At 44.5% G+C, this 24,487-nt stretch overlaps 1 protein-coding gene across 1 annotated transcript in view; it reads right to left on the bottom strand.

The window, feature by feature from the left end:
- Nucleotides 1-23,281, bottom strand: part of L3MBTL1 (L3MBTL histone methyl-lysine binding protein 1) — a 39,816-nt gene extending 16,535 nt beyond the window's left edge. The window contains exons 1-9 of the mRNA XM_033153346.1: nucleotides 23,170-23,281; nucleotides 21,577-21,622; nucleotides 10,583-10,746; nucleotides 8,548-8,771; nucleotides 7,674-7,821; nucleotides 5,604-5,748; nucleotides 4,530-4,656; nucleotides 3,835-3,922; nucleotides 1,519-1,610 (exon numbers count right to left, since the gene is read on the bottom strand). Coding sequence (XP_033009237.1) covers nucleotides 1,519-1,610; nucleotides 3,835-3,922; nucleotides 4,530-4,656; nucleotides 5,604-5,748; nucleotides 7,674-7,821; nucleotides 8,548-8,771; nucleotides 10,583-10,746; nucleotides 21,577-21,584 — 996 coding nt within the window. The 5' untranslated portion in view covers nucleotides 21,585-21,622; nucleotides 23,170-23,281. The remainder of the gene's footprint in view (nucleotides 1-1,518; nucleotides 1,611-3,834; nucleotides 3,923-4,529; nucleotides 4,657-5,603; nucleotides 5,749-7,673; nucleotides 7,822-8,547; nucleotides 8,772-10,582; nucleotides 10,747-21,576; nucleotides 21,623-23,169) is intronic.
- Nucleotides 23,282-24,487: the final 1,206 nt, after the last annotated feature.

The following is a 24,487-nucleotide window of genomic DNA, read 5'->3' as shown; positions in this document are numbered from 1 at the left end:
CTTAAGATTGAAAAAATGAGAGAAACCAAAACTGGCATATCCATAATAAAGAACTGGCTTGCTAATCATGGTTTGTTGGAGTGAAACAAAACATGAACCTTGGGTTTGGACACAGCACTAAGTTAAGGATCATAGTTAGTTTCCCCCCTGCAGGAATAAGAAGGCCCAAACCAGGCACATACTATTTGCCTAATGCTCCATGCTTTACGTATGAACACGGCTGTAAGGACGTTCAGTGGTTGCTCATGAGTAATCAGCCAAACGCAGAACTTCTAAAAACTAAGTTCTTTATTGTGCAGATATTTACAGTGGAGCAAAAGTTCAAACGTCCATCTCATCCCTCCGCAGAGTCCGGGAATGACCTCTTCCGGTTCTTGGTCCAGCAAAAGAGGCGCGGGATTCTAAACCCCCGCCTCTCCCTTCCACGTCTTTCCTGTCTGCGAACTCGGGGCGTGGGAAACTGTCCCTGTTCCCCGCTTCCCCCTTGGTGCTCAGGCTCTGCGATCCCTTCACAGCCCCTGCGCTGACTTCCTGCCTCCAACTCCCCCTCCCCACTGGAGGAATGGTCGCTTCCTCCTGAGGAGGGGGATGACGAACTGCTGAACAAAGGGGGTGGTTCCCTGTACTGCAAACGATCCTGGGATGCTACCAGCCGTGGTGAGGGGGGTTTCCTGACAACAGCCTTTATTAAAACACGCGCAAAGCAGCTCCAGAGAGGTGTATGCCTTGAGTGATGTCACAGGTACTAGTCAATAGACTCCTGCAGCAGCCATACACACAGCTTTTGCTCTCCATCTGGGAAGAGGAATCAGATTCTCTCAGGCTTAGCATGAAGTGTGCTGAAAATGTGGGAAACTGGTTTATCTAGAACACCCAGCAGGATGGGGGAAAATGTGTATGAAAATGGGGAGTAAGTGATGCAGCCTCCTCACTAATCCGAAAATACTGCCTACACGGTCAAGTCAAGTTAATCTCAAACAGAGCACTTCCAATGGATACGTTAAACTACTATGGATCACTTAAAAATATATATAATACTTTCAAAAGAATACACTGTAGATTGACTTTATTCCCTGAACACCTTTTTAGAATTACTCTCCCATGTGATTTTCTGCTGACAGAAAAGTAAGAAAAAAACAAAAAACTGAAAATAAATGGAAGTGAGAAGAATCACATAAAAGCATGATTAGACTTCTAAGGAAAATAAAGCAGAATCCATGATTAAATTGTTGAGCTGTAAACAATGACACACGGTTGGAAGGCAGCAGAAGATAGAGACTGACTCCTAACGGAATAAGAGGCTTCCTCACACTTGGCCCTATTTACATTCCTAATTTACCCAATTTTTATATCTTATCTAACTGCTACAGATTCTCACAAAGGGTCTTGCAAACTGTGGTCAGTAGATGGTGCTAAGAATTCTTTGACAGAGATCCCTCTCATGGAACTACAGTCCCTAGAATTTGCTGGGATTAGGTACACCCACACATGACAGAAACAGGGACACTGTTAACTCACTTCCTGGAACAGATTTAGAGGGGCAGCAATGGCTTTCTGTTCTTCAAGGTAAGATGCCCAGGTCCAACCTTCTGTCTTCTCCTCGCTGGAAACTGGGAACAGCAAGATGCAGACCAAATTTAAATGGTCAAAGCAATAATAGCTTCATTGGCATTTAGACATTTTGGGGGCAAGGTTCAGAAAACAGGAAAATGAGTTCCCCTGTCCTGTCCTCTCTTGGTGTCGCCCTCCTGCCACACATACTGCCAATTATGACCCTCAACTACTTCTGCCTTTTGAAGACACAGTAATTGAGGGCAGGACAAGTGATGTATGTTACCCAAAAGCATGGTGTTCTGACTTGGATTCAGCAGTTGCCCTCTTGCTGGCCACAGACACCGGGAATATAAGAAAAACAGCTGCTGGATTAGACCAAAGGCCCATCTAGTCCAGCATCCTGTTCTTACCATAGGAAGCCCACAAGCAGGGCAGGTGAACTGTAATGTTCTCTCTCTCTCTCTCTCTTCCCCCTCCCCCATGTTTACCAACAGCTGTTTATTCAGAGGCATACAAGTGGCCATTGATAGCCTTAACCTTCATGAATTTGTCTAGTCCCCTTTTAAAGCTGTCCAGCCTGGTGACTAACGCTACATCTTGTGGTAGCAAATTTCCTAATTAAAAATCATAATCATAATTTTATTATTTGTACCCCACCTGCCCTAGCCACTCTGGGCGGCTTCCAGCATATACAGAAACATAATAAAACATCAAACATTAACTTAGTGCATAATTTAACCATGCACTGTGTGTAATTAAAAAAACACACACACCTTCCTTCCTTTTCTCTGCCCTGAATATCCCAGTATCCATCTTCACTGGATGACACCAGGATTCTAGCATTAGGAGACATTGGGGGGGGGGAGACTTCTATCTAGTTTTCCTCCACATTATGCATAATGTTACTCCATCATGTGACAACTCAGTTAATGGGATGTTGGCCAACCCTTCATAACCATGAGTGGGTTGCATTTATGATGCAGTATATAAGAAAAAGCACTTCCTATATTGAGCTTCCCCTTTTCCCCAAGGCTGCAGACAGAGGGCAGATGGGTGGACCCCTCCTAGAACGTTTAGTTTTCATTACATTAATTAAGACTTTGGTCCTCTCTCTACTGAAGCATCAGCAAAAGCACGCAGGCCGTATTCTCCCCACTTGCGCAGTATGAAGTAAACCTCTTCCTGCCTCCCAGTGCGCTGGTCAATCAATGCAAAGGGATGACTTAGGAGACTCAGCACTAACAATGTAATTGCATTACACTGTTGCTTTATTGAAACGATTCAATCAATTAAATAACTTTAAATGTAATAGACTTAAGTATTTCATTTTTGCTCTTTTACATTGACTTACAATAGCCTCCAACAGCATCACCACCATCTCTCCTCTGCACCCAAACTACTAATACTTTCTAGCAAAATGCCTTCCCACTCTAGTTGTTAGCTAATGGCAAGGGACTGCCATACAAAAATATTATATGAAGCAAAAAAAATCAAAGTTGTGCAGACAGATACATGCACTTGCTTGAATGGTTTAACTGCTAGATATACCGTATTTTTCCGTGTTTTAGACGAGGTTTTATGGCTAAAAAATTGTGTCAGAAAACTGGGGCCATCCAATACACGGGTAGTGGCATGGGGAGAAGCCGGTTGGCGGGAGCGCAACTTCCCCCGATGCTGCAGCGAGTGGGGAGCGATCTAGGGAGTGTTTCCTGCCCACAGCTGCATGGGGGGGGGGAGAGAAGCTCAACAATTTTGGGCCATCTCCTCTCATTTTCTTAAAACTGAGTCCCCCAAAATGGGGGGGTGTCTTATACATGGGGGTGTCTTATAGACAGAAAAGTATGGTAATTGTAGGAAACAACAACGACTACTTCTAAAAATGTCTGTTTTATGGTTTCATGTGCTTCTGTGTGTTTTGTAATCTCTGCAGAGTTCTGAAATGCACCACTGGATCATAAGACACTAGAAGAACTCTTGATTGACTAGCCTAACAGGAACTTTTAAACCAAACCCACTCCATCCCAATACAGTTTAGCCTCCACCTTCCAGAGAACAGGAGTACCGTGTATAAGACTAGATTTCCCTCCTAAAAAATGTCAAAAATTAGGAGGCGTTTTATACATGGATACATCTCTCCCCCCCCCCCATTTTCTTAGATCTGAATCCCCAGATGGAAAAATACGGTAAATAAGGAGTGCCACACTTTATTTACGCAAGGAATCATCTTAGTAAACAGAAAATCTGAATGGCTTGAGCCAGAGATCTATGCCATGAGCTTACCAGGCTGACTTGTGTTCCATTCTTCATGCCCCATGCTGCCAGCAGGAAGTTCTCCTCCAGAGCCATTTGTCTCCTCTTGCTTCACTTCCTACATCATACAAACAAAAATCAAACCTTCCTACTCTGAATTAATTTACTGCTAACTTCAGACTCCCCTATTTATCCAAGTGAAAGGAAATCCTTATAAGATCAGTTTCCCCATGATGAAACAATACCGAAATTCTGCATCATTTTTATGCTATCTGTGGGCTCCTCTAGACACCTTGTTTATTGACCATTCATCCTGATTTGCTTGCACTGAGCTTATGCAGAGCTTAGACTATGTCTGGTCTTTATTGGGCATTCCTCCTGGTTTGCTTGTGGGGCATTTATATGCCTTCTATTCAGCATTCATTCTCCCCACACTTTTCAGTGCATTTCCCCATCACTTTCCAAACTGCAAAAAAAAAAAAAAATCAGCTATCATTGTTTTCAAGAGTAGATTTGTTGCACTAGGACAGGAAAGAGCTCTAATCCACTTTAACACTGCACATACACTTGAATCCCTCACACAAGTTTTGACAGTCAAAGTATTAAAAAAAAAAACACAATTAGAAACAAGTCAGTCAGGTCAATGAAATGAGGAATCGTATATATGAAAAGAAAATGTTGCTTTGGGACTCATACACATACATGGAAGAACACCCCAGCCATACCATTTGCTCAGATTCTTCCTCTTCCTCCTCGGAGGGGCTTTGGTAATCTTTCCTCTTCCTCTTCTTCACTGGCTTGAGGATTTCAGTGGAGTTGGTGCTGCCAGCAGAATTCTCCACGATGACAGACCTACAAAGCAAAGCAAACCTTTGCAAACTCTCCTAAGTTTTCCAAGCAATGGGAACCGCTTGGTCTTGAGCCTTGAGCACTAGAATCGGCTCCTGCAACAATATTGTGATCGCTGTAGAAACTGAACGGAGGAGGCAAAGCCTCACTTTGGAGGGGATCGACTTCTTAGGGAAGCAAGACCTATTTGTTTCAACCAGATAAGATTGTGTTGAGCTAAGAAGACGAGAGGTTCAAGTCCCTGCACAGCTATGAATCTGACAGGGGAGCCCATAGTATCTCAGCTAATGCTCCAGCCTACCTCACTGGCCTGTTTTAAGAATAAAATGTGACACCCTTCATGTAAGTCACTCTGGACTCCCTGGAAGCATGGTGAGACACAAATGCTATAAATATTGCTCTTAAAACCCTCCCAGATGTGTTGCCTCTCTTTCATCCAACAAATCAAGTCACCAGCAGTCTGTGCTCTGCCCACCTTCTCAGATGCTGACACTTCAGTTAAAAGCCAAGAGGAAGGCATCATGAGGTAACTTGTCCCATGGGGCTTTTTTTCTGATGAGGAAGTGCAGACAGTCATGGAGGTGGCAGAGTGCCGGAGAAACATTTATTGGAAAGAAGAAACATGCACACTACCCTTGGAGCATTTGTGAGTTCAAAATCCCCCTGAATTCTAAAGTTTCTTGTGACTGAGGCAATAAAAATGGACATCTCTTCTTCTTGAGAAACTGGGGCAGGGGAGCACATTTCAGCACAGGAGTAGGTTTAATATAACCCACCCAAAGGAAAGAGAGCTTCCTGTCCTGGCAGATACGCAGCATCATTTCTTTCTCTCCATTTCTTCTCTCTCCAAATCAGAAGAATTAGGAATATGCAGAGCTGCAAAATTCCTCCCCTCCTCCTGCCTATCATGCAAAGACAGCATCTCTCTCTCTCTCTTTCTCTCTCTCTACCTTTCTTTGAATTGCCGGTGACAGTTCTCACTGCAAAACCCTCTTCCTTCCTGGGTCGACCCCGAAACGTTTCTTCGGCCGCAGGTGCTGCAATGGCACAGGCTGTCCACAGTTGACAGCTTGGGAGCCTCTGGGACATCCGAGTCTAGGGAAAATGAAAAAGAAGCAAAAACTCTAATGGGCCACATTGGTCACAAGCGAACTCAACAGCAGCAGGCCGGCCCAGATTCTGGCGTGGCAAAAGTGGTTGTCTGAGCACTTGTGTCAGAAGCACAATGCTAAGAACCAGCTTTAGGCACAGCACAGTGACACACAAGCTCATAATTTTGCCTTGTCACAAAGCACTCAGAGACTAGATAGAAAATAAACTCAGGTAACCCGAATAACTAAGATCGCATAGATTAGTGGCTCCCAAACTTTTTCACCCCCACATGGACCACCTGAAAATTGCTAGGGGTGAACAACTGAATGATTTTTCTGCCTCTTGCAGCTACTGTAATGTCCCTTGCTACAAGTATGATTTATATTTATATTTATATTGCTTGTATTATTTCTTATGCATTGGATTTGTACTGTACTGGAGTCACAGGGCAGTCAGTCCAAAATGGGCATTTTTTCACATTGCCCCCGCCTTTCCCTCTGCCATGCGTGATCTGCAACATTTTATTTCAGACATCATGTGAAGGCATATATATATATTTGTCCAGGTTTTCCCTGACCCATAAGATTGGATCCTTTCACCTCAGTTTTTCTGTTGCTGGCTTAGTGTATGTGCCCTGCTGAGAGATTTTAACCATTAAGCAATTCAGAAATGTTTTAAAATAAACAAATCAATGATCTTTCATACACACACCGCCGATTGTGTGATTTGACGCAGACACCCAGTGCTCTCGAACAATGGAGTTAGGCCAAATTCACACCATACCTTTAAAGCACTTTAAACCATCATGGCTTCCCCCAAAGAATTCTGGAAGCTGTACTTTGCTTGCTAAAAGTTATTGAAAGACCCCCCCCCCCATTCCCCTTACAGAACTACAACACCCAGAGTAGTATAACAACGAATCTCTCTTTACAAGGAACTCTGGGAAAAGTAACTCTGTGAAGGGAATAGGGGGTCTGCTAACAACTCCCTGCATCCTTAACAAAGGACACTTCCCAAGATTCCTTGGAGGAAAACAGTGAGTCAACAGTGTGATGCAGCAGCTAAAAAAGCCAATGCAATTCTGGGCTGCATCAATAGGAGTATAGTGTCTAAATCAAGGGAGGTAATAGTACCACTATATTCTGCTCTGGTCAGACCTCACCTGGAATACTGTGTCCAGTTCTGGGCACCACAGTTCAAGAAGGATACTGACAAGCTGGAACGTGTCCAGAAAAGGGCAACCAAAATGGGCAAAGGCCTGGAAACAATGCCTTATGAGGAACGGCTTAGGGAACTGGGTATGTTTAGCCTGGAGAAGGTTAAGAGGTGATATGATAGCCATGTTCAAATATATCAAAGGATGTCATATAGAGGAGGGAGAAAGGTTGTTTTCTGCTGCTCCAGAGAAGCGGACACGGAGCAATGGATTCAAACTACAAGAAAGAAGATTCCACCTAAACATTAGGAAGAACTTCCTGACAGTGAGAGCTGTTCAGCAGTGGAATTTGCTACCAAGGAGTGTGGTGGAGTCTCCTTTTTTGGAGGTCTTTAAGCAGAGGCTTGACAGCCATCTGTCAGGAATGCTTTGATGGTGTTTCCTGCTTGGCAGGGGGTTGGACTGGATGGCCCTTGTGGTCTCTTCCAACTCTATGATTCTATGATTCTATGAATACATGCCGGTTTAAAGTGGTATCATAGTGCTTTAAATGTGTGGTGTGAATGCAGCCTTCGAAAAGAAAAAAAAAACATCTGAGGAACCTGTAATTATACATTTAAATCACACATTTCCCCATATGTGTGAAGCCAGAAAAGCATTAAGAGGTAGCAATATTACCCCAGCATTCTCATTATCACCATGGTCCAGCAAGGGCTTCCACAAGTGAAATTCCATGCAAAGTATTGAGCCCTCGCTGAAGAGCAATCCTCACCTTGAGTTATGGTGGGATTATCCTTGCTGGGAGGTGCTGCTGCCTCATCCTCTCCATCTCTTTCTGAGTGGCATTCCTTTAGGGGCTCCGCTGGCAAAAGCTTGTCAGCACTGACCACTTTCAGCGTCCCATATTCATTTATCCGAAACTACATCAATAAGAGAGGGAAGGTAACAAGTTACGGGAGAAAAAACAACAACGAGAAATCTAGGCACAGTGGCTGTACTGCGCTGGAATGAAATCAAGGTGGTATCATCAATACACCTGTATCCTGCCTTTGCCCCAATGAGATTAGGGGAAATGCACATGGTACCATTCTGTTTCGTCCTCACAACAATCCTGTAAGGTAGGGTAGGTTGGAAAAATAGCTCAAGAGCAAGCAGTGAGTTTCGTGCTGTCCAAAGGGGAAGTTTAAGGTGCCACATTCCAGCAAAAAATGCTCAGAATGCAAGAACCTAGCCTTCCACTATGCATAACCCTTTGTGTAATGTTAAGAAGCCTCTAGTGGTACCATTACTGCTTTTAGTGTTGCAGCTCCATTCCTCTGGAATCAGTTACCAAATTAATATTAGACAAGCACCCATGCCTTACTATTTCAGCATCTACTGAAGATATTTTTGTTCAAGAAGGCATTCCTGGAAGTGTGACCAAGTCATTTTATGGAATAATAAATTGTACAATACTTTTATTGTTTTTAAAGTTTGTAGTGTCTTTTCTTATTTTTTTCCTTTGTTTTATTGTGTGCTGCCTGAGCAACGTTTGCTTCTAAAGCGATTTATGAATTTGAAACGAAGCAATAAATAAACCCAATGCTCCCTTAGAAAGCTGAGGAGAAAGGGATTTAGGAACAGGAAAGAGACTTTCTTCCACTTACCCTCAGGTTGCTTCCAGGGAGAGTGGCCACCCCATCTTTCCATTCCAGAACCCGGATGGTGTTGCAGGTCTGAACTCCACTGATCTGGGGGATGACTGTCGCTGTGATAGGCTCGCTTCCCATGCCCTCTCTTTGCCTCTCAGACCCCACACTTTTCTGGGGTTCCCGGGGGAATCGCTGGATTTCTAAGGTGCTTGTTGGAAGGTTTACAGTGGTTGTGTTTGCTTGTGAAGAGGGGAAGGAAAGCAGGGTGTCACCATCATCTCCTGACGCATGCACGTGCAAAACATCTCCCACAGCAGAGACAGTCAGAGGATTTCGACACAAAGGAGGAACACAGCATTACAGTCTGGGCAGAGCAGAGCAGAGGGCTGGAAGAGAACATGGGTAGGGAGGATATGCCCAAATCCTTTACTATAAGGCAGAGGTGGGGGGGGGGGACCTGTGGCCCTCCAGATGTTGCTGGAGTCCAACTCCAGTCAGCTGGGTCAGGGATGAAGGGAGTTGTAGTCCAACAGCAACATCTGGGGGCTGCAGAGTTCTCATCCCTGCTATACGTGTAGGTGATGTAAGATTAATGACTTCCAGAGGGATAGCTCAGTTGGTAGAGCATGAGACTCTTAATCTCAGGGGCATGGGTTTGAGCCCCATGTTGGGCAAAAGATTCCTGCATTGCAAGAGGTTGGATTAGATTGCCCTTGATCAATAGATGCAGAGCAAATTCAAGTCCTAAAGGCACATGTCTACTGCAAGTTAGATTATTACATCTTGGTTCTCATTGCTTTTCTTACAGCACTTATCTACGCCATTAGGTGTTTCTACAACTTTATCTGCTTTCATACCTGATCCGAGTTTTGAATGAATGGGCTGTATCCACAGTAGCATAGAGTAATGCTACTCATCAGCGCAAGGATTTCTGCTTGCATAATGAGACTTTCCCCTGCTCCTGCCCTATATTTGTTCTGGGGGTTCCCCCAACCCTCCAGAGATTTGATGGTGCAGGGTGTGCACGGCTGGAGGAGAGAGAGGGGGAAATCATGTTGCACAAATGGAAATCCATGCGTAAAGTGGTACCTTGGTTCTCAAACTTAATCCGTTCCGGAAGTCCGTTCCAAAACCAAAGTGTTCCAAAACCAAGGTGAGCTTTCCCATAGAAAGTAATGCAAAACGAATTAATCCATTCCAGACTTTTAAAAACAACCCCTAAAACAGCAATTTGACATGAATTAATGAGACCATGGATCCATAAAATGAAATCAATAATCAATGTACTGTACTAGAAAATAAATAAGACCGTATTGTAGATGATTAAAATTGAAATTGATTTTTTTTCCTTACCTGCACTGATGATAGTCATTGTTTGGATGGGGGGCTTTTATCCATTTCCGCAGTCACACAATCAATCAATCAATCAGTAGCTGAACTGGGTTCCACACAGTCACAAAAACAAATTAACCGAAAAAGCCTCAAAAACAAATAGAAAAAACAAAAGCGCCAAACTTAATCCATTCCGGAAGTTCATTTGACTTTCGAAATGTTCGAAAACCAAGGTGCAGCTTCTGATTGGTGCAGGGGCCCTGGAAACAATAGCCGACAGCTGTATCAGACATTCGGTTTCCGAAAAACGTTCGAAAACCGGAACACTTACTTCTGGATTTTCGGCGTTTGAGAACCAAAGCGTTTGAGAACCAAGGTACCACTGTAGATGGGATGTGTTAGCTGGATGCCGCCCTCTAATTTGCTCACAAGCTTCAGAGGTATGCCTGAGGACTTGGCAGGGGTCTGTGGGTGGGGGTGGGTCCTCGGTCACCACACTGCACACAGGCCAGCTTTGAATAACGTACCTTGAAAATACATTCAACTGCAAACTGAACGACCAAGCACACAGAACCCAATGGACAGAGCGGGTGGGATATCAGCTTTGCCTTTAGGGCCATAAGCATAATTTGTTGCCTTTTGGACCAGAAAGAACGGAAGCAACGGCAGCAGGAGACTCTGAAAAGACAGCGAGATGCTTCAAGTTCCAAGTACCTACCTGGTATGATGAAGGCAGTTGCTGGTAGGTGGGCATTTTGCACAGTATTCTCATTGGCAACCAAATGGACACTGACTTCCCCTGTCGCGTTGCCTTTTGTGCTTCTTATCACTTCCATCTCTGCTCGTCCATCCATCACCTTGCCTAAGCCACACAGAACAGAACTGGAACACAACCAGGAAGAAGAGATGCCATTTAGCATTTGGGAGGAAGTGTATGTGAATCACAGGCAACACAGACTGAACTTAAGATGTACATCACCATTCCTTTTCTTGAGAGGGACAGATACAGACAGCAGAGTCCCCTCTCAGGCGAGATTATGCATGCACATCTCTCATTTGTTTTTGCACACATGGAAGGAATGTTGGATGATCAAATTAACTATCCATAATGGTTAATCAATGTCTGTTTTTAACCTTTTTATGGTTTGATTCTTGTAAACTGCTTTGTTGTTTTTATGATATAGCAATACACAAATACTTTTATAAATAAACAAACTCCTGCGCCAAGGATAACTATGACCATGAAATAGATATTTGTCCTATTCTAGATAGGCCTGTACTTTCCCAAAGGATCAGGTCCACAACTTGGAGATGCTATTGGATCTGGGTACATAAAACAATGACCTCGGTTGCAGAAAGTGCCTCCAATCATCTTGTCGGATGCGCCAGCTGCAATCTTCCTGGAAAAACACTTCCATCTTCTGATAACATACAGATTACATTACTGGAATGCATTTTGTGTAGCACTGCCTTTAAAGACTGTTCAGAAACGTCAGCTGCCTGCTTCCTGGTACAGCTGAAACAAACTTTTCTGATCAGTGCTAACAGAGCTTAATTTGCTGCCAGTTCATTTCTAGGCATGAAAGTGTCGTTTTTTTTATCTCCAAGGCCCAAATGCCGTGAGCCTTTGCATGTTTACTCCAAAACAAAGGACGTTATGTTCAACAGCGCTCACTCTCAGGTAAGTGTGTACAGGATTGCACCTCAACTATGCAATCCTACACATGTCTACTTGGAAGTTAGTTCCACTGATATGAGCAAGGGAGCTGAGGTTTGCTCCTAGGTACAGGGATGAACAGCTTTTTAGTCCTCAATGGAGGTTCATCCCCCATGCACTGTCCATCCCTTATAAATCACACTGGCCCAGTGCAGAGAGGACAGCAACATTCAGCAGCAGGAGGAAATTTTTGCAAGTGTGGGTGTGTGCAGTTTGGGTACCTGCACAGGCTTCAATGAAAGCCCTCAATGGCTGAACACAGTACGGTGGTACCTCGGGTTAAGAACTTAATTCGTTCTGGAGGTCCGTTCTTAACCTGAAACTGTTCTTAACCTGAGGTACCACTTTAGCTAATGGGGCCTCCTGCTGCTGCTGTGCCACTGCCGCTGCACAATTTCTGTTCTCATCCTGAAGCAAAGTTCTTAACCTGAGGTACCATTTCTGGGTTAGTGGAGTCTGTAACCTGAAGCATCTGTAACCTGAAGCGTCTGTAACCTGAGGTACCATTGTACATAGGATTGCAGTCTCCCAATCCTGTGGTAAACAGGACTGTAGCCCAATCAGCCACCCACTTCTCTATGCAGCCCTTGGGGGTTAAAATGTTCTCCATTCCTGTTACACACCCTCAGATCTCTTACTGAAATCAATGGAACTTACACCTGTATAGGAATGCACATATTTGAAGGACCACCTTCTCCCAATATGAACCAGTCTGGTTACTGAGCATGTTCCTGGAGACCCAACTCAGGGCACCTTTACTTCTGAGGTGAGTGGACATCAAAGACAAGACCACATGATGGCACCACACCTGTTGTATGGAGTTTCTTCTCCTTACCACTTCACCTGACACTGACATTCCGGCAACAGGTAAAAGTGACTGTGTTTTCTGGGGGGGTGGGGGCTAGATGAATTTTATTTATTTAGTACTTCATCTTGAGGAGTTTATGGCTCCTGGAAAACTCTGCTGTTTTATTTGGTAATGGCTGATTCTAAACCTAAGTTGTGAGCTGCCTTGAAAGTATTCAAATGTGGGATAAACATGTTTATATTAAACATATTGAAAGAGGAAAATACTCAAACACGAACTCTCCCAGGCTTCAGTAGCACAAGAGAGCGCTGCCATAATTATAACGGTTTTGAAGTCACAAATGGCATGCCATTGGTATGGAGAGGGTTGTGTCACTCATCAATGCTGGCATCTTGGCAGTGTCCAATAAGTGCTTGTTCACGCAACCATATTTCACGCAACACTGTCACAACCAAAACAACTGAATTTCCCCTGGTATGAGTGTGGAAAGCTAAGGAATCTCTGCAAGAGAAATGCAACATGCAGCTCTGGATCCCCTGCAAAAAAGGGGGAACAACACTGCATTTATCATTGCTCCGGAAAGCCTCAAAATCCCTTTGGAAGCTTGGAGTCAAAAGCACAGCTGATGCTCTGTGTTCTTATGGCCACTGGAGGGCAACAGAAGTATGCGAAGAGATGGTTATCAACTCTGTGGAGTTCAGAGTGCACATGTGTCATCAGTATGTTCTGATAAACATCTGAGTAGAACAGAAAAAGAATACCAGAAACTGTGGTGAGAGGGATGTTGTTGGGGATACTGGACCAAAGCAGCATAGGGCAGTCTGGCCTGGTTATAACTTATCTTATGAAACATTTTTAAGAGTGAATTTGTCTGCATCTTTGCTCACATGTCACTGATACTTGAAATTGAGGATGAGGTTTTCCTTTCCACACAAATGGTGGGTTGTGTCCAAATTGAGAAAATTTCCATGGCTGGAGTCATCCCCATCTCATGTTCCTCCAAGCAAGTAAATGTTGGCATTATGAGCCTGCAACATAATGTTTGTTTGTTTGTTTGTTTGTTTGTTTTAATTTAATGCCTGGTACTCCAGAATTCTAATCTTATGGGAGTACAGGAGATTAGAAGAGAAATCTACGGGTCTGCCTGAGCTAGGGTGAACCTGGTTCTTGTGATAATTTTTTCTCTGCAGCTAATGGTTGCTGTTATAGTACTTTTGACTTAGTACCATTGTCTCTACCAGCCATGCCTCTCTTCTGAACCGAGTGTGCATACTGACAGCTCCCACTGTATCAGGTTTTAACAGCACCCCTTTACAGATGCTGGCAGGAACTCCACTGTACAGGAATGACCCAGCACCGACTCAGAGGGTGTAGTACTCCTGGGAAACAGACGTTTCATCTCAAGGTGAGCGTCAAACCAATTGCTTCTGGTAAAAACAAAACAAAACTCGCAACTCCTGAAATCTCTCCACAAATTTCTTTGCAGCTAGCCTAATAAAAGCAGCTGTTTTCATATAAACAAGCTTGTGCTACGTTAAAAACCCATCTGTCACCAGCACGCAGAGCCTCAGTCTTCAAACCTTGTTCCTGCCATAAAATGCTTTGAAATCCACATACCAGCATTTGTCAGAAAGGCCTGAGAGATGCCTCCAACAGCCACAGGTCTGGCTAGCCCCAAATATGATCTATTCAGACATTCACAATGGGAAGCTCCTGTTTGGGGGGGGGGAACCAAGTTCAGTTTCATGAGGAGTTAGGTCTGTCACATCCCCACCAAGCCCTTTGTGCTGTACCTTTACGTCTTCCAAGGCTGAAAGAAATCAATTCAGTGTTTCTTTCCCTGTGGAGAGGATTCAGACATCAGAGCTCCTTCTCCTTCACCACATGTTATATGTGTTTGCTGATTCTGGATTACACCTCACGTGCCAGATAAAGGGAACTGTGGTCCACAATACACCTGTTCATCTCTGAGGTGCCACAAGATGACTCTTTGTTGGTTTTGCTACAATGGAACAACATGGCTACCCTTCTGGAAATTTGCTCCTAATAATACAGTGAGAACAGCCTTGATGGAGCAGAGCAAGGTCCCATATATACCAGCATTCTTGTGCCCCCAGCAGCCAGTCAAATGAATTGCAGGACAATGATGAGCTAGCCTATCCCTTATTGTTTCTCCCTGCTATTGCACAGCACCATTCTATTTTTTGGTGCCGTTCTCGAGACACCAGATATAAAAGAAGCAGACACCACAGCCTTTCAGAAGAGAACGAAATAGTTATTCAGTTGCCCCAGTTACAGAAGACAATACTGTACTTTTTTAAAAAAAACACAAACCCTATCTGATAGTTCAATTGTTGCTAAAATTGTGCAAGCACCAAGTTAGTAATTGTAGCATTATATTCCAATCCCTGTGTAATAGATTTGGAAGCTTGCTACTCGGAGGATATGTATGCTACTCTAAAAATAAACACGTTTGTGTTTGCGTTTTCTTTTAGTTATTCATCAGGAGAGATGCATAGTGATGGAAGGGGGAATGATTGTAAAGAAGAACTTTTTTGAGGGGGGCGCAAAATGTGTGTGAGGTGTGGCAGAGCACTGTCATGCTGGGAAGGCTGGTGTCTGCCGTTTTTAAGACTTATATCAGCCTTGTAAATAAGCCTACAAGAGTTACTAGCCTGAAAAAATGGTTTACCAGCCTACTGGGAAGTGAAACAGAGAGCTCCATCCCTCTTGCAGCTGCCCACTGTGTTTCTACACTGGGCACAGAGGAGAAACTAAAGAAGTTGTGTTAAACTAGATGCCATGAAACGGGGGGGGGTCATATTACTGGCTTATTTATTTACATATTAAACCACAGAGCCTAGGGCTTGCTGATCAGAAGGTCGGCGGTTCGAATCCCTGCGACAGGGTGAGCTCCCGTTGCTCGGTCCCAGCTCCTGCCCACCTAGCAGTTCGAAAGCACGTCAAAGTGCAAGTAGATAAATAGGTACCGCTCCAGGCGGGAAGGTAAGCGGCATTTCCATGCGCTGCTGTGGTTTGCCAGAAGCGGCTTGGTAATGCTGGTCACATGACCCGGAAGCTGTACGCCGGCTCCCTCGGCCAGTAACACGAGATGAGCACCGCAACCCCAGAGTCAGAAACGACTGGACCTAATGATCAGGGGTCCCTTTACCTTTACCTAGCAAGATTTATATATAATCGAAGTGGTTTACATAACATAGTATGGAATGTTCATTCAAAAATGGTAAAAAAGTACACTTTTAAAACAGTCAACACAATAACATTATCAAACTACAGATAAAATCAACAGCTTTAAAAACCAATGTATGTCATAAAATTTAAAGTCTGAGTAGGCTTCCCTAAACAAACAAACAAAGTGTTTGGCAGGCATCAAAAATAGTACAACAAAGGCATACAGGCTGTTCCAGAGAGTGGCTGCTGACTTGAAACGTATTGGGTCAAATAATTGACTTTCAGTGTGCCTCTGAGGTCTTGCTACCTTTGTCTTCTTCCTAGAGTTGGCCTAATCTGCACACAGCTCAGGATGCAACCTCAAACATGCTAGCTGAGAAATAAATTCGAACGGAATCATCAGGGCTCACTTTCTAGTGAGGACCAGGCTGTCAGTTTTGCTCCATGTCCAATTGCCTCTCTTCATCAGAGGCCTAGATCTCTGTGGTTTCAGTGACTGGGAGGAGGAAATGTTGCACCTTTGGTTCTAAAGAGGAGTTACTCTACACATATCCCAAATTACAGAACTCTCTCAGATCTAGATTATTTAGTTTTGTTTCTGACAGGAAATAAACCTGTCTCTTGCTTCATTTTTTTTAAAAACAGAGCTGAACGCCATCCCTCCTCTGGCAAACCATTTGCTGTAACCAGTGGTTTTCTTCTAGAAAAACAGTGCCAGGACTGTGTACCTTTCAGTAGCCTACCCCCCCGGGGGGGGGGGGGAACAGTGATTGTAATACAAGGTACAAAGAAATAAAAGTTGCCTTACACTCCACACATACTGAGCTAGGCATTATGAGCATCGCCGTTCTGCCATGGGGCACAGCCCACAAAATACTTCATTACCTTGACGCAAACTGTCATGCGCACCAAGCATGAAATGTACACTGACCATGGAGCCTACACAAATGCTTGGACATTATAAACAAATGTGCGCACACAATGCAGCAATTCTGCACTCACCCACCACAAAAAGGGGTAAAAGAAGCCACAGGTTTGCATAAAATGTGTATAATGATTTACTATAATTTGAGTTGAAATTGTAGCAAGGAGGTCTGTGAGCGGTGACCTGCTAAGTCTCCTGCCCATGTGCTAAGTGCTGATGAGCAGCTTCAGAGGAAGCAAAGCAGTTTTTCAGCTGATATAAGAACTAACAAATGAAAAGGGGTGGGCATTCATTCAATGGGGTTGGAAAGCGCTAAAGCCCTAGGGAGAAAAAAAAAACATTTCCTGCATTCCCCTCCCCTCTGGACATTTGCACCTGAACTTCCCAGTTGTTCTGCCTTCAGCTTCCTGAGATCCCACACATTTGTCTAGCCCTTTTAAGATTCTAAGAAAGCCCTGCTGAGTCAAGGCAGTGACCCATCCAGCAGCATCCTGTTCTCACAGTGACAAGCAGAGATGCCCCTATGGGAAGCCAGACGCAGGACCTGAATACAACAACATTCTCTCCAGCTGTGATTCCCAGCAATACAGAGGCATACAGCCTCCAACAGGGAGGCAAAACAGAACCATGCTGGCTAGTGCCACTGAGAGCCTTGTCTTCCATAAATATTTTCAACATATGGAAGAACTGATGGGAGATGGGTGGTGGTGATGGCAGCTCCTGCCTCCAATTTAAATCCATTCATATCTAATGAAAAGACCCTACATGTGTGCCACTGTATGTCTGAAATGTTCTTTCCCATGGCACAAGTATAAATTGTGTGTGGGTCCTGCAGCCACAATCCCAGTCCACAAACACATTTGCATGTTACACGCTTAAGTTTTCCAGCATTGGATGCACGGAAGAAGCTTTTGCAGGAGGCTGAGCTCAGCTGTGGGAGCCTGCAATGGTGTTTTTTTTTTAGGGTTTTAGAAAAATCCACACACGCCGACTCAGGTTGTACATGCATCACACAATGCGTTGTTCACAGTAAAGCAATCTCCTGTCATGTGGAATTTAGCAATCCTTCAAAGCACTGCTCAAATATAACTACAGTGGCCGGTAATAAGGAGACCTCAGGAGACCCAGACTACTTGGTTGCTGAAAAAGTGAATATTCACATTATCTGAAATGGAATTAACAGAACTCACTGTCAAGGCTGCAACACTTCCTATGAAAGATGGAGGTATCAAACTGCCTATTCTTATTTGCAAAAGAGTGTGTGCCTGGTTTTTCCTTTTTTTCCTTTCAGAGATATAATCTGAAATGACACTTCTCTCCTTTTTCATATCTATTGTTTCCAATGGCTTGCAAATATCTTTTCTCCCAATACCAAATCCTGATGTCTCCTATCCATATATTTCCAAAACAAGAGGTTCTTCAGTTCTCTTCTGATCATGAAAGCCCTCGTAATAATTCCAAATGTGTTGTTCTTGCTGATCAGTAGTAAGGCACAGGTATGGTACTCTGCACATGCTCAAACACTTTCTCATCTTGATTATCCCACTCCTCTCCCGGTATCACAGTATACACAGGCAGGGGCAGCTCTAGGTTTGAGGGGTCCCTGGACAACTTCACTCTTGTAGGTCCCTCACATATCTCTGGCGGGTTCAGGGGGACAGCAGCACTCCAACCAGTATGGGCACTTGGGCCTAACCACCACTTTAATTTCCCATAATACTTAAAAGGAGCATTGGGACATTGCTGGAAATTAAAATGGAGGCTAATGGCCCTAGCAGCCAGGGCCTTCTTGGAGGGCAGGGCTAGGGGCAATTTAAGAATGTAGGAATGAATGAATGAATGAATGAGGGGCAGCTACAGGGAGCAGGGGGGTCCTGCTGAGGTGCTGGGGCCCTGACAACTGTCAGTGTCAGGTGCTGACATCAGCTTTGTACAATGAATTTCCTAATGGTCTCTCGTCCAGTCAGTTTACAAAACCAGAACTGCAGCACAGTGGCATCACATGCCTGTTTCAGACCACTCCTGGGAATGATACCAAGCACTGAACTGTGGCTCTGCTGAAATTCTTGCAATAAATTGCCATGACAGTTACCTTCTTGCTCCTACCCTCTCCAGCCACTGAACAGCTACCAGGGAGTCCCGCAATGGATATCAATGTTTGCAGTCCATATACAGATAACTTATAAAGCCCTGAATGACTTGGGATCTAAATGCCACTCCCTATATAATCCTGCTCAGCAATTAAGTTCTAACAGGTAGGGCCTCCTGGGCACCCCACCATTAAGAAGTGATAAATCTGGTGGCGGTGCATGGTCAAGCCTTCCTTGCATGGCATCCCGTCCCCCTAAAGAAGCTTTGGAACTCCCAGCCCCTTGAAATATGGCCGGTGCCCTCCCTTTTGATATTTAAGCACCAGATCAAGGCATGGGTTTTTCAGGGGGCTTTTGAAGGGCTGTTGTAAGATCATAGAATCATAGAGTTGGAAGAGACCACAAGGGCCATCCAGTCCAACCCCCTGCCAAGCAGGAAACACCATCAAAGCATTCCTGACAGATGGCTGTCAAGCCTCCGCTTAAAGACCTCCAAAGAAGGAAACTCCACCACACTCCTTGGTAGCAAATTCCACTGCCGAACAGCTCTCACTGTCAGGAAGTTCTTCCTAATGTTTAGGTGGAATCTTCTTTCTTGTAGTTTGAATCCATTGCCCTGTGTCCGCTTCTCTGGAGCAGCAGAAAACAACCTTTCACCCTCCTCTATATGACATCCGTTTATATATTTGAACATGGCTATCATCTCACCCCTTAACCTTCTCTTCTCCAGGCTAAACATACCCAGCTCCCTAAGCCGTTCCTCATAAGGCATTGTTTCCAGGCCTTTGACCATTTTGGTTGCCCTCTTCTGGACACGTTCCAGCTTGTCAGTATCCTTCTTGAACTGTGGTGCCCAGAGCTGGACACAGTATTCCAGGTGAGGTCTGACCAGAGCAGACCTCTGGTAAGATGGTACATACGATGCAGTTTTTAAAAGCATTGTTGAGCTTACTGAAATGATGAAATATATTTACGAAGCTGTCACGACTCGGCCCATTATCTATGATACGAGCATGTGATGGGGGGAAAACACTATTAACCCACCACTGGACGCCATGCTATTTTCCAATCTTCACCGCCCCATCAAAACAAAGGCAGCCCTCACAACAACAACAACAACAACAACAACAACAACAACAACAACAACAACACACCATGTACATATGCTGGTTTGTCAATAGCACAATAAACTGAATGGTTTGCTTGGTGCTCCCCCCCTCCCACTTTCTCCTGCAAAAGCCAGGGGGTGAGCACATGGACATCTCAGAGGCCTCAATACAAGCTGGTCAGTTATGTTCATTTTGATGGGTCGCAGGCCTGTTAAACGGCAAAGGCTTCTTTTTTCCTTCCTTCACCCATTCTTGTTCCCAAACATCATAAACACACAAGACAATAAATTACTGGAAAATGAACTAAAAGGAGAGAGAGAGAGAGAGAGAGAGAGAGAGAGAGAGAGAGAGAGAGAGAGAAGAAATCATAAGCAAAAGATCTGACAGCGTGGAATTGTCAAGATACCACTGGTTTTGTCAGAGAAGGTGGGAAAATGAGAAAAATGAACAGAAAGCGAAGAACAATCCTTTCCCCACCTGCAAGGATGGAGCAGCTTGCATCCTCCAGATGCTGCTGGAATACAACTCCCATCATCCCTAAAACGTGGCTGAGGCCCTACTGAAATGGAGTCAAAGTATGTGTTAAGTGGTGTGAATGCATATTCATCTCCTGATTACCCCAGCTTCAGTTCCCTCCTCATCTTCTGTTGTCTCAATTTTTAGATTGTAAACTCCAAAGGGCAAAGCCCTGTCCTTTTCTACTTTGCACCATGCTAAATACAGTATATTGATGGCACAACGTCAGAAGAAAGAAAGAAAGAAAGAAAGAAAGAAGCATAAAGTTGCATACAAAGTTAGAACTGGGACTGCTGTGATAGATTAAAATGGAAAGTGGTTCCCAGATCTAAAATAGGGAGAGGGAAACCCCACTATTTTACTCCACATTTCTACTGGCAGTCTGTAAAACATGGACAAGGTTTTAGGTTATCAATTTCATATCCAGGTTATGGACCATAAGCCTCTGTACAATGGAATTCTGTTTATATTGCACTACACAGTAATCCACCCTGAGCTGGTGGGCTATGATGGGCTATAAACTGAGATAAACAACCAGCAATTTAAAAGGAATTCAAACAATAGGAATCAGTAAGGGTAGCTCAGTCTTCAGACATCACCGATTTAAGCCACGGAAAGGAGATGGAGCACTGAAATCTCCCTTTACGAACATTGCAAAAGTTGAGGGGGAATAATACATCCTTGCATGTTTATTCTATGAGCAGCAACTCTGAACATCACCAGCCGCATAGATACACATCAAAGCTCTCCACGTGGGGGGAAAGTGAACAAAAACAAATCCAGATACCTCAAGAATATGTAGCTCTTGGAAATAGTTCTGCAATGCCCATTAATACTTGATTTTTCCAAAGATACACCCCACGTTAGAGAATTAGTAGTAAAATAAATATCCAATAAACGGCAAGAAGGGCATTTACGCCATTTCCCAAGACTGCCTGTAGTGTGTTGTGGGCACATAAAATGCCATTAAATGTCATCGCAATAAAATGGTCCAACCAGGCACTTTATCCACTCTTGTGATTGATGATGGTTTTATTATATAATTTGAAAACACAATTCCCAGCTATTAAACAATCATCAAGGCCATTTCCATTTCTAGCTCTCTCCTTAACAGAGGACTCATAAGGAAACAGAAGAGAAAATACCACGATTGTGGAGCGAAAGCGGGGAAATCTTGTTATTTCTAGGTAATGGGTCTTTTGTAATACCTAAACTGTGGCAGATCATGTGTTGCATAAGCCATAAACTGACTGCTACAAATGCCTGACTCCTTATCACATTTATGACATTGCCATCGGAATTATTTTCAATGTTAAGCATTTTGGGTAAGTTTCAATAACAGGTGCTAATCTTACCTTATCATCTAGCTGCTCAATTCTACAGCCACTGTGGCTGTGATATCTATTAATAATATAAAGTTCTAACATTAAGGATTAGCAATTAGCACTACGCTATCATTAGTGGCATTCTGCAAGCGTGAGTGGTTAATTAAAAGGAAGCCTCGTCCAACACTATTCAAACAAGCAGCCGAAATCACCGTTTCTACACAAAAGCATGCTTCTTCCCTTGACTTTCGCAAACAGCAAGATGATCACACCTCATTGCTATTTAACAAGCAGTTCATAAAAATGTTTCCAGTGTGATGTACTTCACACAAAACCCCAAACCACTTCCTTCAAGATCAAACCAATGGGGAGTGAAACATTGCAGAAGGGGGCAGGATAAGGGTGGGAGAAAGGGACGCAGAAATTACTGGGACCCTTTATTATTGTTAAGAGATGGGTGATGGAGTCAGGTGTGTTGAAAACCTCACGTTTAAACTGGCAGGACAAAATGGGCCCATGTGCTGGAGGCAATATGGTAATATACTAATATACCATGCATACTTCCAGAATTAAAACCACAAATGAAACACAGACAAAAAAACCCAAATAACTTGGGCCAATACTTCTAAGGCAGCTCAGACCTCAAGGGAGATGCTATTGGTACTGCCTGTGCGCCCCCATAATAAAGTACCTGGGTTGTTGCAGGAATTGTTCTCAGCAAATATTCACTTTCATGCATCAGAATCCCAATCTTCAAAGAGGTGGAAGGGAGGCTCCCCCCCCCACCTTAAAAAGAAAAGGAGAAAGACTTCGCTGTACACACAGGCAAAGCATGAGTAGTGTTCCCTCTCTCTGGTCTCTAGCAAAGGGCGGCTACTACTACAAACCCGTCAAAGTCTTTACTTTTAAAAAAACGTCAAAATGGCGGAATTCTCCCTCTTTTTATTCTGTTGCACAGACAGAGATCCCCTTTATTTGAAAGAAAGGCAGGCATGAAATTACTCGAAGGAGAAAGTTTGTGAAAACGACCCCCTTTTCTCTCCCTCCCTTGCAAAATCATTGCCCACATCTCATCTCATCTCCCCTCCCCCCCCTTTCTGCATAGCTTCATCCCAACTCTTTTATGTCGTATTTATGGGAGAGAGGCTTCAAATTATCATTCCCCGCGTGTAAAACATGGAAACTGCAATATGAAAAAGCGCCCCAGAATTTTGCACAGCCCAATTTTTTCAACAAACCCAGCCACTAAGTCTTGGGGTGTTTTTCCCCCTCCAGCCTCTCTCTCTCTCTCTCTGCCCATCTTGCAGATTTCCACCCCCCCCCTTAGTTTTAACTACATTGTTCCTTGCAAAAAGCAAATGCAGCTGAAATGAATTCGCGGTCCCCACTCGAGTGGGGTGGTGAGAGGAGGAGGAAGAAGAAGAAGGGGAGAAAATCAAAATGCTGGCATATCCACTTGCAAAAAAATAAAAATAAAAAAGCAGGCAAGCACCTCAATTTCGAATCGATGCATTGCATGCAAAGCGGAGCAAAAGGTCCGCAGAGCACGCGGCGGACCTTTGCCGAGCTGCATTTTGATGATTTAAAGAGGTTTATAAATTACTTTCTTATCTGATTCCTTACCTACAATCATCAGCCTGTGGTCACTGAATGCTGAGCCTGCGGGAACCTCAGGCTGGCCGCGCCTGCGCGCACAGGGGGCGGGGCTGCCTTCCCTGCAGAAATGCACAGGGCGATGAAATTGACAAGCAAAGCATATTTAATATACAGAAAAAGAGAGACAGAGACAGAGAGGGAGAGTGGAGTGGGCGGGAGAGAAGGAGCCGAGCATTATCCACGCTGCAATCCCCATTTTCATAGAAATATATAATATTATTAACCCAACTAGTAACCCGTCTTTTTCCCACCCAGTACAGCAAGCAGGCATCCTCTGCTGATGCGACCGTGGTGGGGAGGGTTTCCTCCGATGCACTTCCACACCCCCCCCCCCGCTATATCTCAAATAAAATGCAAACACCGTTTTTCCTTTTTGAGTGCGTTTACGTGCTTGTTTTTGTTTTTTAAAGCATCCTGTCAACGCATCCGGATTTTAGTGTCATGATGCCTGCACCAAATTATAGGTGTCTTTCTTTCTGCATTGGGGTCGGAGGGAGGCGAAGGGATTTGTTTATTTATTTTAACTGTATCTAAATGATCCTGGCTTGCCTTCTCTCCCTCCCCCTCCCTCCCCCCTTCTAACTAAGCTTCCCAATTCCACCCTCCCTGGGTTGAAGATGGCCAGCTCCTTACGCTGCGCAAACGTCGCCTGGTTCCTGGAGGAGCCCGATGCCTTGGAGGTGTGCAAGGCACCCCCTCCTCCCCCGCTTTCAGGGCTCAGTCCCTCCGCTTTTTACCGCATCCTGCCCCTGCCTGCCGCCGCCGCCGCCACCCCACCAAAATCCGCCCCCCCGGATTGTGTTTTAAGGTGTCGTCCGCCCCGGTTGCATCGCAGCAGCAGGAGGCGCATTCTGGAAACCTGTCGAGAGCGAGGGGGTGGGCTGCTGTGGAAGCAGCTAGATCCGTTTTCGAGGGCGCTGGTGTAAACGAGAGCGGAGCCAAACCCGTTCCATGGAGCCACGAGCCCGCTTCCCGCTCTGGGAGGAGGACCGTTTCCAGCACAGCAGAGAAACGCAGGGGCGTTTGGGTCCGTCCGCTGCGTCGGGCAGAGGCGGATTTAAGGGAGCGCGGCCGCTGTGGCCGCGCTACGCGTGTCTCCGCCAACATGTATGTATCGGATAGAATAGAAATAGGGACGTCGAACATTTCACTGATGAAAATAGTGACGCTCTACTTAACAACAACAACAATTTTGCTATTTATACCCCACCCATCTGACTGGGTTGCTCCAGCCACTCTGGGTGGCTTCCGACAGATATAATAAAACCTATACAGGACTGCCTTC

The sequence above is a fragment of the Lacerta agilis genome, chromosome 6 (assembly GCF_009819535.1).
Source record: "Lacerta agilis isolate rLacAgi1 chromosome 6, rLacAgi1.pri, whole genome shotgun sequence".
In the NCBI taxonomy this organism is placed as follows: domain Eukaryota; kingdom Metazoa; phylum Chordata; class Lepidosauria; order Squamata; family Lacertidae; genus Lacerta; species Lacerta agilis.
Note: the sequence above shows the minus strand (reverse complement) of the source record. Positions and strands in the feature narration are given on the sequence as shown.